The sequence below is a fragment of the Ailuropoda melanoleuca genome, chromosome 4 (genome assembly GCF_002007445.2).
Source record: "Ailuropoda melanoleuca isolate Jingjing chromosome 4, ASM200744v2, whole genome shotgun sequence".
NCBI lineage: Eukaryota > Metazoa > Chordata > Mammalia > Carnivora > Ursidae > Ailuropoda > Ailuropoda melanoleuca.
This window is the reverse complement of record NC_048221.1, coordinates 48,601,433-48,618,215: the sequence shown is the minus strand read 5'-3', so window position 1 is coordinate 48,618,215 and position 16,783 is coordinate 48,601,433. Positions and strand designations below refer to the sequence as shown.

At 48.6% G+C, this 16,783-nt stretch overlaps 1 protein-coding gene across 2 annotated transcripts in view; it reads right to left on the bottom strand.

Annotated features, from left to right (window-relative positions):
- LMCD1 (LIM and cysteine rich domains 1) overlaps positions 1 to 16,783 on the bottom strand; it is a 61,361-nt gene that overhangs the window by 8,804 nt on the left and 35,774 nt on the right. For both annotated transcript variants that reach the window (XM_019800882.2, XM_034658688.1), the window contains exon 4: positions 10,288 to 10,617. In XM_019800882.2, coding sequence (XP_019656441.1) covers positions 10,288 to 10,617 — 330 coding nt within the window. The remainder of the gene's footprint in view (positions 1 to 10,287; positions 10,618 to 16,783) is intronic.

Sequence of the window (16,783 nt, the reverse complement as noted above, 5' to 3'; positions counted from 1 at the left end):
AAACTTGGTGGAAATTTGTTTTCTCTCTTGTTACATAAAGTACCTACATGATATCATCTGTTTTAGCTCTTGGCCTACAACACCTGAAATATTTGCTACCTGGCCCTCCACAAAAACTGTTTGCAGAGCCTGGCTTTAGATGGGAACTTGATCTGACTAAGCACCAATTATAGGTCAGCCCAAACAGAAATACTATTTTGCCATGCAAAGATGAGTAAGCATATGTTAAGAGCCTAAACACTTGGTATCCTTAAGTTAATAGACTTGAATTACATACTTAATAAATATTTTTGCATATGAAGATGAAATAAAAGTTATGATGACGAAAAGTAGGGAAAGAAAACCAAACGACGAGGAACGCCCATGTACTAATAGGGGTCCCCAAGCACAGTAGTTGTTGAATGAATGGCTAGATAAAAAATGTGCTTGCTAATTGATTCGGACAGCCTGACAATGGTCCTTAGAATGTGCTGGACTTGTTTCAGTTATGCCCCCGAGAATGAACAGTGAGTCCTTTACCACAATGAAAACCCTGTTCCCCTGCACATGACTGAGTCCCAGCTCCCATGGAGCTCATCAGAGGGTCTAAACAAAAAACAAGTGATGAATCATCATTCACTTATTTTCACCCTCCCTTCGGCACAGCTGGGAAGTGTAAACTCTTTGGCAAGCGCTGTATGAGTACCAAGTGAGTTTTCTGTCTGGCTGGCTTTCTGTAGTTCACGGGATGAAATTTCCAGCCCTTTACCTCCCGCACAGAAGGGACTTAGTGTCAATCCACCACCCAGTTGGGTATCACCGGGATACACCAGTGGGGCTCCCAACTCCAGATTTCCCAGATGTTGCTTAACATGGAAGCAGGGAAAGGGATGTAAGTGCACCTGGGTGCGTCTGGGGAGTATCGGAAGGCACCCACAATCCACAGAAGGAAATAGAGCGATGGGAGGTCACAAAGGCAGTTTGGGGGGCCGTGAGCCCAGGTTATGGTTGTGACTTCTGGAGGTAATGAGGAGCCATTACTGGTTCTTGAGGCTGGGGGCACTGTTTGGTTCACACTGTAGTGTGATAATTCTAGTGGCAACAGCAGCGTGGAGGGGGAAGGAAGAGAAATCTGTAATCGCAGAGATTCGTCCCCAGCATGTCTGAAAGTACTGTCTCAAGGGCCTCCCTCAATGAGGAGTATCCCTTCCCTCATTGTTCCCCCAGCATCCCTGGCTCATGGCCTCATTACTACCAGTAGCCTGCCCTTTTCAAAGCAAACAGTGTCACTGCCATTTTATGAAAACAAGATGTCTGGGTAATGAGCCCTGTCAGCATGTGTCAGGAACCAATTTCCTTCTCTGGACTCTGAGTTATTTTCTGTGCTCCTTTCCTTGTCATCTCAAAGGATAGTAGACTTGACAGTGTCCCAGTTCTGTCAGCCTGGTGGCCCTTCAGACATGAGGGGCAGGCTGGCAACCAAGGGTCAGAATGCCTAGCCTTTTTGGCTCCTATGATCCTGACCCTGCCTTTCTCTGCACAAACTTTTTCTCCTACAACCTTGGTACTGAAGTTGACAAATTCTAAACTGCAGTGGAGGGTTGAGAGTGGGGCTAGCTGTGTGACTCTGGGCATGTTACCCAACCTCTCTGTGCCTTAGTTTTTTTCACCCATCAAGTGAGGACACTAATAATATTAACATCATATAGTTGTTCTTTGGATTAAATGAAATAATAGAGTTAAAATCTCCTGTTATCCCTTCCCCAGCCCTCTTTATAGATGAGAGACCTGTGGCACAGAGGGGTTAAATCACTTTCCCAAGATGATGAAGACATGTTGAAGGCAGGATGTGCTTTTGGTTTGGAGGCCTGGGGTTTCTTTCCATAACACCAAGATCACTTAGGTCTACAGGGGGTCATTCCTCCTATCAGTGAGCTTTGTTTTTTCCCATCTCCATTTTTCCCATCTGTGCATGGCCAGCGGATAGAGTTGTGTGAATTGCATTGTCAGTCGCTACCCCAGACTCAGCTACGGTCAGTCCCTTCTCCCAAACCACCCCCTGTAAGACAGTGGTTCTCAGACCCGAGTCTGCCCCAGCACGCCGTAAAGGGCTCGTTAAAGCAGACCATTGCGCGGAACCCCAGAGTGTCTGATTCGGACAGGTCTGGGAGGAGCACAGGAATCCGCAAGCTCCCGGGGATGCTGGTGTGGTCAGAGGACTCAGTTTGAGAACCACTACCATAGAGTGTTTAAAGAAGAACTTAAAAATAAGCTCAGCAAAAATGATACCACTAATTCTGTTCGGTTACAGCAAAAGCCAATTTGAATTCCTGAGATGCCTAAATTCTAGACAATTTTTAAGAAAGCCCACTGTGGTCATTCTCAGGCTACTTTCCCTGTGAAGAAGATAGTGTGGCCAAGTAAAAGTCCCTTGGGACTATGTTAAAAGGCATAGAGAAGAGCATTTATCATTAACATATCAGTTGGTTCTTATTCATACTCTCAACCATCTAAAATCAGAGCTTGCCCTTGAGAATCTAACATTTGCCAGATAGCTTAGTTTGCAGACTATTCCCCCCTGGGGGCAGAAGGTGTGGCACAAAAAAAGTGAAGTTACTCCTTGTGCCACTGAAGTTTGGCCCTGTCCCTGTTCAAATAGAGATCCTGAATGAAAAGGGTCTAAATGAAAGGGTTTGAAAATTCTGTACTTTGGGCCTTTTGTGATGTATAAAAACACCTGCTTGGAGACAGCTGAGAAACATTTTAGATTTCGTTGCCTTGGGAGGTAAGACCCCGTAGGGAAGTGATGTTGGCAAATTCTTGGACACGCCTCCAACCAATGTATCTAAGTCCCTTCCTTTGATTGTGTTCCCTCCTTAATGACTTGCTTCTATTGAATAGAATATAGTGTGAGGGATGTTACAGATTCCTGAGGTCGGTCATAAAGACAACACAGTCTCTTCCACTGGGGTCTCTCTATACACACACCTCGGGAGCCCTGGGCAGGCAGGAAAGGAATCCCGAGACCTCTTTGCCTGGGCAACCCTGTGGTTGAGAGGGGAAGAGGCCCAAGGAGCCCCTCCCTGGCTGGTCCAGCCCAGCTATTTGTGTCTTCCTAGCACCCAAGCCACAGACCAGTGAGACAACGAGCTTCACAAGCCTCCAGCTCCCAGCCTGCAAGCTGCTCCAAATGATGCCACATGGGGAGAGATGAGACATCCCCACTGAACCCGGCCCAGATTGCTGATTTGTGAGCAGGACAGATGTTATTTTTTTTAAGCCTCTATACCTTGGGGTGGTTTGATATGTAGCATTAGGTGAGAAGAACAACCAATGTGGGCACACAGAATTATTAAGACTTCTGAAATAGGAGTAACCGAGACACAAAGTGTTTTAGGCAACAGTAGATTAGGGATAGTGGCCAAGGGTTACATGGCCAAAGAATGATCTCTAAGGACGGAGCTGTGTTGGCCTTCAGAGAATGATCAACAGATATGGAGAACCCTCTGAACCAGCAATAATCTCTCTCTTAGGGTTGCCAGAAGTTCTGTCCCAATCATTCTGTTCTTTTCTGGAAGGCTCTTATCCAAAGGCCTACTCAGTCTAAACCCAGAGTGCCTTGTGAAAATCTCACTATTACAATACAGTAAATATTAACACAAGGGCCTTGAATTCAGGCGTTGGGTTCTTTCCAACACAAATACTCAACAATTTATTTATAAACAGCATCTCCCCATTTCCTCTTATGGTGATTATTCACCATCTTTGCTTAGCAGCCTCATGTATCACAGAGGTTTTTTTTTTTTTCATATTTTCTTTCCTTTTTTGGCCCAGTGTCATTTCTGGCATCTTTAGACTCTTGCCTTCTATTCCTCCCCACACTGTCATCTTCCTGAGAGTTGCAGTACAGAATGGGCAGGCTGGATGCAGTGGTTAGGGTGACGGGCTTTGGAATGAGATCGCTGCCATTGCTTCATCACCGGTGAGCCCCCAGACAAGTCACCCACCTCTTTGAGCCTCAGTTTCCTCATTAGTAACATATGGCAGGCCCTGATTCATGGGAGATGCTTTACATATGGTGGTCACCGTTGTTGGTCAACCATTTCACCTCACGCTTCTTGGGGCAGATAACTGAATATGGGGCTCTCTGCGGAGCAAGGTACCATGCTAGGCATTTCTAACTGACTCTCCCTTACCGCTTATCTGCTAAAGGGGGAACATGGAGCCAGGAAGGCTTCATATATGCTATCCTCGGAAGAGAGGCAGTCAGCCTGGGGTGTTCTCAAATCCAGCTCTGACTAGTGTGTAGGCAAGGACTGGCTTCCCATCAAAGGAAAAAGACTGACATGGGATCATCTCTGTTGGAATGGCCATGCTTGGTGCCTGCAACTGCATGGGGGCTGTGGAAATAGAAGGTTCCATTCACTGGAGTCTTGGTGGGGTTTGGGGTAAGGTAGGCCTTAGTTTAGTTCTGGCTTAACTATTCATAAGCTAGATGACTAGAAAAAGGGGAAATTATATTTTGTAGGAGAATTCTTAGAATTCAGTAAAAAAAAAACTATGTGAAGCCATTGGCATAGTGCTGGGCACAATCTAGACAGTTAAGGGATGGCAGCGGACATCGTCATCATCATCCTATTAACCTATAATATCAAAATGAAGTTGGATAAAACCAAAGTAATTCATAAAAAACTAATAACCATCTTTTACAGTGGTTCTAGTTCTGGGTGAGCAAACTACATCTGTGGGCCAAATCCAGCCCACCACTTGTTTTTACAAATAAAGTTTTACTGGCACACAGCCACAGTCATCTGTTTAGATCCTCTCTATGGCTGCGTTAGGGCTACAAGGCCAGAGTGAGTGGCTGTGACAGAGACCGTATGGCTTGCAAAGCCTAAAATATTCACCATCTGCCTTTTACAGGAAAAATTTGCCAGCTCCTGTTTTAGTCAATGGAATATGACGCAGCCCACTCCGGAAAAAAAAAAAAAAAATTGCTTGTGAAGCTTATGTGGCAACGTGGAAAAGTATTTATAGCATAAAAAGTGGGATAAAGGGAATTTTCTGTGGAAAAAAAAATCCCTTTAATGTCATTAAAATATCCCCATTGTAAAGGAAGGAGGCAGATGTTGAGAAGCTTGGTAACCATGGTGATTTTCTGGGCCTTTTGGCCTGGGTCCTCCAGCTCAGACAGGGCTCAGGATTCGGGGGTGGGGCGCTGGTTTCAAATTCCCAGAGAGGGGCTGGCAGGAAAGCCAGCCTGCCGAGCCCACAAGCCAAACATCTGCTGCACAAAGATTTGGAAGTCCCTTGCCCACAAATATGTCCCTTGTTGGGGCAGGAGTCGGGCTGAGCAGCCAGCTGCTGTAAGTTTCCATCTGAGAGGCAGACCTCAATGGGAGGGGCGCTGCGGGGAAGGGGCTGGGTGGGGGGCACCCGGCAGGGATGATAAATACTAAAGGGTGGAGATTACACCCAGTGCTATGTTCTGGCTCTCTTTCCCCTTTCTTCAGTTACAAGTTTGGGGTGTAGGGAGAGGCGGAAATTCCACGCCCAGGAAATCCGTATATTTCATTTCTGAGAAAATACCAAGTAAGCATTCTAAGGGCGGGGAAATGTTTTGGTGGGGCTGTTAACAATCAGAGCATTGAGGTCATTGCCCTCGCGGCCCAGGAGCTCATAGGTTCCATCCAGGTGGGAGAGGTGGGGAGCAGAGGGCCTGGAAAGTGGATACAGGGCTTTGCCATTCTGGAGTGAATGTTCCAGGTTGCTGGCATTGGCAGTTCCCTGGCCATGGAGCCCTCTGAAGCCCTCCAAACCCATGAGAATTCATCGTGAGTGGGATTGGGGTGTGGTGGGAAGATCCTTCCATTGTTTTTGGCATGCAGACAAGAGGCCCCCAGATTCTTCACTGGACTGGGCTGTGAGTGACTCCAAACATTGCCGCTCATCCAGCAAACCCAAATACAGGCACCTTCGTGGCATTGTCCCCACCAGCCCAGGGCCCCACCCCAGGGCTGCTCAGACCCCTCAGGACCGGTGATACACAAGGACCTGGGATGGAGTCTCAGCCCCACCTCTTATCAGCAAGCCTCTTAACCTCTCTCTGAATCAGGTTCCACATCTGTGAAAAGGGTTAACAATTCCTGACCTCTCCAGCTAATTGTTAGGAGGGTTCCAAGACATGAATGAGTCTGCTGGGCAGTAACAGGCCCTCTCCCTCCTACACCGCATTCCTTGCCAGCACATATACCTGCAGCAAGTAAAGAGAGGGAGGTGAAATATTTTGGGTTTTTAACTGGCATCACTGATTCAAAGGGCATGCTTTGGGAGTGACAGCAGCTGAGTTAGCCCCTGGGATTCTTCTCCTCATGAAGACAGATACCTGCGACAGCATTTCCCAGGTGTCCTGCCTCTCCTAACGTCAGTGTAATAATGACACTTTCAGAGGGCTGCTCTGAGGTAGGTAAGGGCAGCCACAGCTCTTGGATTCACTCTTCAGATGTGCCTTGGCTGATGTGAATTTGCCCCGTCCCTTCAGGGGGAGGCTGTGTGAGGGCCCGGAGCAAGAAAACTGGGGTGCACATCTATGAACCGGACTCAGATCTGAGTAACGGCGCAGCCCCAGCCACACAGGGGAGTTGGGCTCAGAGGGTACTGTTCCCACCAGCAGGCTGGCCTGGCCCACCCATTGTTATATGGCCTCACCCCTAACTCAGCCCCTGGGGGCATTTCCACATGGGCGATTTGGAAAAGGCTTCTGGCAACAGTGTTCCTCTGGTCTGGATAACCCTTTCCTCAGCGCATTTTGGTGGAGGGGCTTGGTGAGGAGGACTCCACGGTCTGACTCAGCCGTTGCCGGCTTCGGGCCCCTCCCAAGGTCTCTGAGGGAGGATATCACGGTAACAGGCTGACAGCAGCTTGACGGAGCCAAGCGAGCTCACTGGAGGACCGCCCTGTGGTGTAGGCTGATTGCAGCACAGAGGAAAGGGAGCTTGTGACCTCAGGCTGCTGAGTAGTGTGGTTGCGTGGGGTATAAAGCAGTGTATAGAGCAGCTCTGTGTTTCCAGAACTCCCCATGGACCATTCAAGGAACGGGAGAGTGTTGTGCAGTGTCCTTAAAGCTGGACTCCCGAAGCCAGAGGCCAAATATGTCTAGAGAATGCCCGTGTTGTCATCTCTTCGATCCTTGCCATATGCCAGTTTAGTGATATCCTTTTTCCCGAGCTTATATACTCCTTAGCAGTGGTTCTCAAAGGGTGGCCCCCAGACCAGCATCAGCATCAACCATGGTGCTCAGTAGAAAACCTGGGTCTCTGGCCCAACCTGCCCCTCCTGAGCAGGGAGCTCAGGGGTGGGGCCCAGCCCTCTGGATTTTAACCAGTCTTCCAGGTGATTTTACTCTGAGAACCACTGCCAGCATCTGCCATGGGCTCTCAGAAGTCCCATTACAAAGAAACCCATGTAGTTTTGGTCACTCGAATGTCTCCTAAACTTACATGGCCATGTAACCCTTTATGGCCTAATATCCATTTAGCTTTCCAAGGAATAAGCTTTGGGCAACAGGAAAGATGGACTTGGGGTCTGATGGAGGTTGGTACAAATCCCACAGCTTTTCTTCAAGGCCTTAGGTGGTTGGGAGCTTTAAATCAGATACTCTAGTGCTTAGCGCTACCTTTGGTTCAGAGAAAGCTTCCCACATTGTGGCTGCTAACGATAGTAACAATGATCACTGTTTGGATGATAAACCAAGCTATGTCACCAATATAGTTTTAGGAAAATAGTTTTTGTGTATCTTTCCTTTTGCCTCCATTTTTCCCCCCTAAATCGCCTCTTGGATTTGGGGTTTCAGCTGAGTTCTACAATTTCCTCTCCATATCTGGGTTCTCAAATTGAACACCCTGACCACTTCTGGCAAAGTTCCCTGTCCTCATCGGGGAAGCAAAAATCAGGATTCCTGCTTGATGCTTGGCTCTGGTAAACTGTCCTATGCTGCCCATTATGAGAAACAGCAGGCACAGCACACAGTATGGCCAGCACCCATGTCCACTTAAGCTGGCTACTCACTGGGGTAAGGCAGAGCAGTCCTGGGAGCACACCCACAGCTAAGTTTGGGGTTGCTAGGGACACACTATCTATGGTCTATGTCTATCTAGGTACCTTTATAGCATTTGCTCCCTGGCTTCAAGGAGATAAACAGGGAGTTATAAATGAGAACACCCAGCCTTCTTTCTTCCTGGAACAGATCATGAGCAAGGTTTTATAACTCTGCATCATGTAGTAGGAAAAGTATCGGATCTGGGTTCTACTCCTTAGAAACTATGGGACCTTGGAAGAGTTACCTACCCTTCCTCTCTGAACCTCTGATTCCACACCTATAAAATGGGGTTGGTGAAATTCACTCTACTAGGCACTTGTGTGATAAACAAAGATCCTGAAAGAGTGGGCAGTGTATCTGGCTAGCACAAAGCAGGTGCTTAATAAACGTGAACTTGGATCCCATCATCCTCCTGGGCAACATGGCCATCTAGATTGTCCCCATTGTTTGAGGCTCTAGTTAGTTAGAACACTCATTCATCCATTTGTTCATTCATTCATGGTTCACATATTTATTGAGCACCTACTATCTATATCAATGGCACCTGCTGAAGATACAGAGATGAAAAAGACAAGCCAGCAGCACCTAGAGGTGACACAAATACAGACATACAGACATGAATCCGCTAATTACATAACTAGTTATCTAAGCAAGATTGGGGTTAAGGTAAGGAAGGAGAAGGCCATCTTCCCCAGCCGGCCCAGCCCAACCAATACGGGCTTCCTTCAAATTCTCTGTTTATTGTCTGATCTTGTTTATGTACTTCCAGACTGTCACAGCTACTTCCTAAAGTTGATGGTAGGCAGAGACCTGGGATCTCAGGGCACCTTTGCCCCACCTCCATGCTGTACAAATATGTGGGGCTGAGTCAAGGATAAAATATGTTCTCAGATCAGCATCTGTCTCCTGGGCATGGCAATTGGGAACTGTCACAATGACTTGAAGAGATCGCCTTCCAACTTGGAATTAGGTAGTATTTATGCTTTAAGGACAGATGATTATGTGGATAGAGGGCTGGCTGGAGAGGAGACTAGTTTATGAAACATGGTAACTGGATCTAAATTTTTTTTAAGTTGCTGGGACATATATTCTTCCTGAGAAATGGGTCTTTTCAACACCATTTCCAAATTTGTGGTAGTGAAAATAAGTTTTGTCCTTTTGTCTTCAAGTTCTCAGATTAGGGGCACCTGGGTGGCTCAGTGGGTTAAGTGTCTGACTGAGGTCGTGATCTCGGGGTCCTGGGATCGAGTCCCATGTCAGGTTCCCTACTCAGTAGGGAGTCTGCTTCTGTCTCTCCTTCTATCCTGCCCTCTGCTTGTGCTCTGTCTCTCTCTCTCTCTCTCAAATAAATAAATAAATAAAATCATTCAAAAAAAAAAGTTCTTAGATTAACAGTGTGTTCTCAGATTAATAGTTCACTGGATGGCAAACCCAGATGAATGTGCCAACACATGGGGGTTGGACATGTAGGACGTAGGTTTTGAATGACAAGTTTGAGTCACTGCAGGGAAGAAAGAGCCCGGCCCTCTCTGAATGCAATGACACCATTATTGGGGTTGCCATTTCCCTGGGATGTCTGGCTCACACAGGTGACTGCCAGCCTGTTACCAGCAAGGCAGGTAATTTGCTTGAGGGCTCCCTGTATTGGGACATTTATCTCCAAATCTCAAATAGAGGCAGTTGAGACCAGTTGGCTGATAGGGGCGAAGGGAAAAGGTAGAAGGGGACCAGAGGCAGGATACGGCAAACATCAGTGCTCAATGGCACCTGCCTCAAGCTAGTCCTTTTACCACACTCTTTGGAACTCAGGCCTTTTGCACACACTCCCCTCTGTAAGGCAGCGTAGGCCTTCCCTACCAAGCCTGAAGACTTGGATGCATCCTGGCTATTCTTCCCAGGCTGGTTAGGCCTCAGCTCCTCCTCTAAGCTGACCCTCACCCCAACCAAGGTTAGATGCCCTTTCTCTAAGCCATGACAGTTTGGTAGTCTGTGACCTCCCCTGGACAATGAGCCACTCGAGCATGGTGATTGTGTGTTATTTTCTGCAGGACAGTGCCTGGCCCAGAGTAAATGAGCACCACATAGCTGCCGGCAGACGAACGCATGAATGAACGCATGAATGAGGGGAAAAGCCTGGAGCTGGGGCCCTGCCCACGCAAGCTCCAGACCTGGTGGTTTCAGCCACATCGGGAGGCAGGGGAGAGACTTACGTATTCTTTGGATGGGTCGCCGATGCTGCCATTGGTGGTTGGGGCGGTGGTCTCCATGCCCTCTGGCTTTTCCTGCTGCTTCCCCTCCTCCTTGGGCAAGCCCCCCTGCCCAGGGAGGGCCACCTCTCCCACGCCCAGCGCGTCGTTCTTGTATTGCTTGACAAATTCTTCCATCACTTTCACCTCGTTCTCCAGAAGTCCACGGCAGCGAGAGGGGTCCTGGTCGTAGATGGGGAGCTGGTGCATGAGCTGGCGGCGGCGGTAATAGGCGCCCTCGGTGCCTGTCACTGGCTGCTTCTCCTTCGGGATGAGCTCCATGTACTGTAGGCCCTAGTGGGGAGGAGATAGAGCAACCGTGATTTGTAGGCACCCACACAGGGATCTGGAACTGGTCAAGTTTCCAGCATCTTCGGGTTTTCTACAGAACCTGAGGATGGTCAAGGCAGAAATGTCGTGAATCTGGCAACACCCAAGAGAGGCCTGATTTTCACTCTGCCCCATGTTGTCACAGATTTCACATCCTGGATGAGAATGGGGTACTTTAAGTCAGTGTTCATTTTAGATTCATTGGCTTTCAGGTACATGTTTGGTTTCCTTCAGCACTGAACATTTTTACTTCATTTACCTCTTGGCAATGCTCCTGATTAAAAAAAAAAAAAAGTCGATCTAGTTTAAAATTGCTTTTCTTAGAAAAGTATAATTAAATCATTATAGGCATAAGGTATTTTATGGTTTATTAATTTAAAAACAGGCAAAGGCACCTTCTAATAGAATGAATTGACAAGGTCTCAAGGTAATAACATTTCCACATCAATATGACTGGTAACCATCTGAATATTAATATGTCCATAGATAACTGTACAATTTGGCTTTTTTTTTTTTTTTTTTTTTTTTTTTTTTTAGTGAACAGAAATCTTATACTTGGGTGGGTGCCAGGGATGGGGAGATTCAGGGGAGATAAAGGTCAATGCCAGACAGCATGAGAAAGTATGAAAGGCAAATTGTTTTCCTTGACAACTGTTCTCAGCTTCTGGGCCTGCACCTGACTGTGACTCTGACATCCCCACCAGGTTGCCTGATTCCCACAGCCCAGGTGGCTGTTTCCATATTAACCCTCTTGGAATCTGCTTGCCCCATGTCACATCACTTGGGGCTGGACTCATTTTGGAACTGAATTGTGTTAATCAACACGGAAAGTTATACAGCAATTCATAATGACACCCCCGTCGTTGCCTGATGTTAGGGAGTAGGGGTGAGGAACCCGAGGGAGGGGCATATTAGTCCAGAGCCTGGTTTGCTGAGTTTCATAATAAATGAATTCTGGATGAGAGGAGTTTTGGAGAAGGGAGAGGCAGGTGACCCGCATTCCCATGGGACTCATGAAGCGAGTGGAGGCTGTGATGCCCCCTAGGTGGCTCTCTCCTAGATCCTGGACCACCTGGCTAAGCCGTCTTCTGACTCTGTGGGCTTATGGTACACTTGTTAATTTCCCTTCATCTGCATAGTCCCCAGCACTTTTCCAGGTGCTCTGCTGGTCAGGACAGGAAATTTGACCAGACAGGAACTGGCCTGGTGGTGGACATGGTCTTGGGGTGTCAGGAAATGTGGGGTTCTAGCTCCTGCCCTGTTGCTGTTCTCTGGGTAGCCTCAGTTTCATTATCTGCAAAGTCTGGGGTAGACTGCATGATCTTTAAGGGTCCTGACCTCCGTGAGAGTCTGTGGTGACCTCACGCAGTCCTTACCTCAACCAGGAGAGAGAAGCGGTAGCAAGGACCTGAGTCTACAGCTTCGGAAAGTGGCTCAAGGATTCTGGTTGGCCCAAGAGGCCAAGACCCCGACCCCCACACCTGGAAGAACAAGAAGCACCAGGGGGCCACACAACTGACTGCGTGTCTGGCAAGGGCTGAATCCTGACTCTGTCTGGGGAAGGCAGGGGGGATGTGGTTTTTCTCTGGGTCAGTATGAAGTTGCAGGGGGCTTTCAGCAGGAACATGCCAGGCAGGTAGGTGTGAAGAATCTAGTCTCACATTTTAGGGTACATAAGAATCACTGGATGGCCTTGTGAAAAAGCTTCCTGGGCCCACCCTCAACTCTGATTTAGGAATCTGTGAGGGGCCGAGAAGTGAGCACTTTTGCAAGTCTTCCTGGCTGAGTGTGAAGCAGAACATCTGAGGATCGGGGCCTCTCTGGGGACAGTGGGTGGTGGGACAGGATGTGACCATCAGAGGACAGGGAAAGCAGCAGACCAGCAGCCTACAGGCTGGGGCAGGGCACAGGGCCCTGGGGAGAACGGGTTAGGGACAGCTGTGGGGGCAAATACCTACCCCAGCCATTCCGATTTTGTGTCTGGGGCCTGCCCTGCTCCCAGGATCTATGGAAGGATTTTGGAGAAATAGAAACAAGAGCATTGCTCACTGTGCCAGAATGGGCACCCAGACTCGGCCAACATCTCATTCATTCCGTGTTGAAGCAGCTCCAGTTGCATGGCTGATGGAGCTCATGGGAGCATAACCTCTTCTCCTAAGGGGGCCGCTGACCCCCAGGTTGAGTGGTTGAAGGCATGGTAGGAGGAGCTACCCCTTACATGGTGCTTCCTCTGATCCGGGCACCCTTCTAGGTGCCTGACCCGTGCTAACGCATTTAATTCTCACAGAACCCCTAGGAGGAAGGAACTAATAATATTACCCCTCAAAACACCGAGACACAGAGAAGGAACCTCCCACGACTCGTCTGTGGTAGGGACAGCTTGGTACTCAGCAGGTTGGGGCTCAGCCACGTGCCTACGACTTCTCCAGAAGATGAAGGATTTGCCAAGAGGAAACAATTTCCCCCAGTCTCTAGGGGAGTCTCCTTTGATCTCTCCGTCAGGGTGAGGAGGCCATGTAAGCACTGCCTAGGGCCATGGTCCCCCAGTGTCTGGATGTGTCTGAGACTCCGCCTTCAACAGCAGGTATCCCTCCCTGCTGAGCGTTACAATGAACACTACAGCAGAAATCCTGCAGCAGAGGCCCTCTGCAGGTGCTGGCCACCTGCATGTTGATCCCTGCATTCACTGTCCTTTCCTGGCTCTGTCCTGGCCACAGGTGTTTGTGGCCCGCAGAGCTAAAGGATTCCTGGCCAGGGCCCTGGAGACAGGGAGTGTTCCTTCCCCAGGAACCCAGGGTTCCCGTCGCAGCTCAAAGCCCCGGCCGGGTACCGGAGCACCCAGCTGCCACTGGCGGGTGTTCTGTGATGGCTGGCCTTGCCTGGCTGGCCGGAGCAGCCGATTCACACACCTGCGACAGACTCTGTTCATTGACCCTGGGGAGGGTATCAGAGTCGGCCTCAACACGCCATTCAGACAACCACTGTTGGTTGGTGTGGGCTTGGGAAGGGGCTGATGGGGACAGAGGGCTGGGTCAGAATCAGCTGCCTGTGCCGCTCAGAGCTTGTAAGAGAATCTCTCAGGAATTTCTCCAGGAAGCTGATTAAGGTCATGTTCCCAAAACCTTTAGCAAGAGGTCTTTTCTCAGAGCAGCTGGAAAGGTTGGTTTAGGTTTCAGGTTTTTCACGAGGACCTTTCTGAGTCATTTGTGCTTTACTGTCTAGCTGGGACATCCTGGGTGAAGAGGTTCCCAGAATTGGGCTTTATAAGGAGAAGAATTAAAAAGGCAGACAGAAAAGTGGAAAAGAAAGGTGCTTTATGGGGCACCTGGGTGGCTCACTTGTTAAGTGTCTGCCTTCAGCTCAGGTGATGACCCCAGGGTCCTGGGATCGAGCCCCGCATCAGACTCCCTGCTCAGTGGGAAGCCTGCTTTTCCCTCTCCCACTCCCTCTGCTGGTGTTCCCTCTCTCGCTGTGTCTCTCTCTGTCCAATAAACAAATAAAATCTTTAAAAAAAAAAAAAGAAAGAAAGGTGCTTTATTCCCAGGGTTGGGCAGCAGAACACACATGGACTCTGGAATCGGAAGACCCAATCCTGCCTGTTTTTTCTCTTTCTCCAGCTGTCAGGCAAGGACAGACAACAGGCTTCATGGTACATGTCAATCCTAGTCAATAGTGGCTACTTGAAGTTCTGTGTTGAGGAGGATTCTGAGGCCCAATGAGGGCTCCATGGGAGACAGTGACCTGATTGACCAGCAATGTTTGCCGGGTATGGGAGTGGAGGATGAGGTAGGAGTGCCACACCTGCGTAGGCTCCTCAAAAGCCTGTTTGCTCTCCCATAAAATGGGGTTATTATGCACATAGGGACTGGTCAGGTGTTGATGATATATCTTTATGTGTATATCTCTGTCAATCTATCTGTCTATGCAGAATGCTCAATGGATGCTGGTTCCCTTCCTCTTTTCCTCCTGGCCTCCCCCCAAATCCTGGCTAGAGTTCAAAGATTTGCCTAAGTTTCCTCCCTATTCTTAGAAGTCTTCCCTTAAAAGGGCTAATCCAAGATACCTGTTTCTTTCTGCCTCTCCTCCTACCTGTTTGGTTCCCCTGGCCTGGCTTGGTAGTGAAGAGCCTAAGCTTTGGAGTCAGGGAGGCCTGAGTCCAAGGCCTGGCTCTGCCATTTAAGCCACCTATGGGCCAGTTGGCTAGTTGTGTCACTTCTCGGAGCCTCCCTCTGTGGATAAGCATAGTCATAGTACATCCCTAAAGGCGTTGGAAAATTAGATGAGACTGTGCATGTATAGCTCTTAGCACAGTGCTTGGCACACATAAGTGCTCAATAAATATTAGCCATTAGGTTTATTGTGACTAGTCTTTAAAGGCTTAAGAATTTCTCCGTTTTTCATTCTGGTTGGGAAGGATGACAGCAAGATCCAGTCCCATTTCCAAAATATAATCAATCCCGATCACTTGGTAATTAAAAAAAACGTCAGGAGGGTGAATAGGAAGGGAGAACTGTCCAATCTCAGAAAGGCAACTTGCTCAGGCAGGCCAGATGCGGGGCAGACAGAGGGCCCTTTATACCATGTGGTTTTATGAGCCAGCATTAATCACAGCCTGACGATGCCTTCCTCTGATTAGTCTGGGGCCGAAGTGTTTGGGGTTTTCACCAGCCAGTTCCTGACGCCCACAGCTAGCTCTTTTACGAGCTGCTTGCTTTAGTTTCCACTGACATCTTGGAGACCTGCTTGATGGCTTACCCAGACCTGGGCGCTGGAGGCAGACCCGCACTCGGAGCTGCCCGGCATGTCCCAGGACTGCTGTTGTTGGACACCACCCTCTGTGGCCCGGATGTGCCCCTGCCTAGCCCCTCCAACTGGCAAAGGCCAATTAACCATGCTGTGTTTCCTTACGTGTAAAATAATTCCTACTTCACAGGGTGGCTGAGCTCACAAACGCTAACATATTCTTTTAAAATACGTCTTCAAAAAGTATAGCTTTTAAAAAAGCATCTTGCCAATCTCCACTTGATCTAGAAGGGATTCCCCCCTCCTTTCCCCCACTTAAGCTACAGCTTAGAACTGCGCTGCTCAGACTCTCTATGGTGAAGGATCAGGTTTTTTTGTTTGATTTTTCCACCTATTGCAGAATGATTTGTGGGCTCACTGCATGAAATGAGAATGTAGCTCATGCCACATGAGATTTCCACGTGAGTCTGACCACAGTGGAATTCTGTTCAGTGAGAGGAGGTCTCTGATCACATGCTTGGGTGTCAGTTGCTACTAAATTTCCTGACATTTCTTCTCAATTTCTGTACCTCTCCTTGTGGGCCAATCCCAGGATTTTGTGGTGCAGTGTCAGTCCACAGACCACATGTGGCCAGGAGGGTGACGCAGCACAAATACTCATCAAACCTATGTGTTCTGCATGGTGCAAGGTGATGGATAGGATGGTGTGCAGGACCGGTATGGCATCTGCCCTTGATGATAACTAAGCAAAGACACACATCAGACAACTGCAACTTGCAATCAAAGCTTCTAAAGAAGCATTGGTGAACTGAGAGAGAAAAAATGTAGCGGGAAGGTAGGTGGCATCTGCTGTAGATTGGGTGGTTCAAGAAGGCCTGTCTGGGACCTGACTGTCAGAAAGACCCAGCCACGCAAACAGCAGGGAATGGACATTTCACATAGAGGGAACAGCAAGCGCAAAGTCTCTGAGGAGGGCAAAAGCCTAGAGCGTTCCGGAGCAGGAAAGAGGACGGTCAGGGCACTGTAAGGTAATGAGTGAGGGGTATAGCTGAAGCTGTGGGAGGAGCCTGTGGGGATATGAACATGTAGGATGCTGAAGCCTCTCCTTTTTTCCCCAGAAGAGTTTTAATTAAAATGCCAGGCTTGCATCTCTAAAACTGTAGGACTTTTTCATCTCATTAAATTGTGGAAATTATCTAGGCCCTTGCTATTTCAGGTGTGGTCTGGGGGCCAGCAGGAGTGGCATCACCTGGGAGCATGTCAGGAGTGTGGAGTCTCAGGCCCAGCCCCAAGCTTACTAGATGTATTTTGGCAAGATGTGCAGATGACTTACATGCTTGTTGAAATCTGAGGGGCACTGGTCTGGTCTGTTGGATCTTGAAGGTGG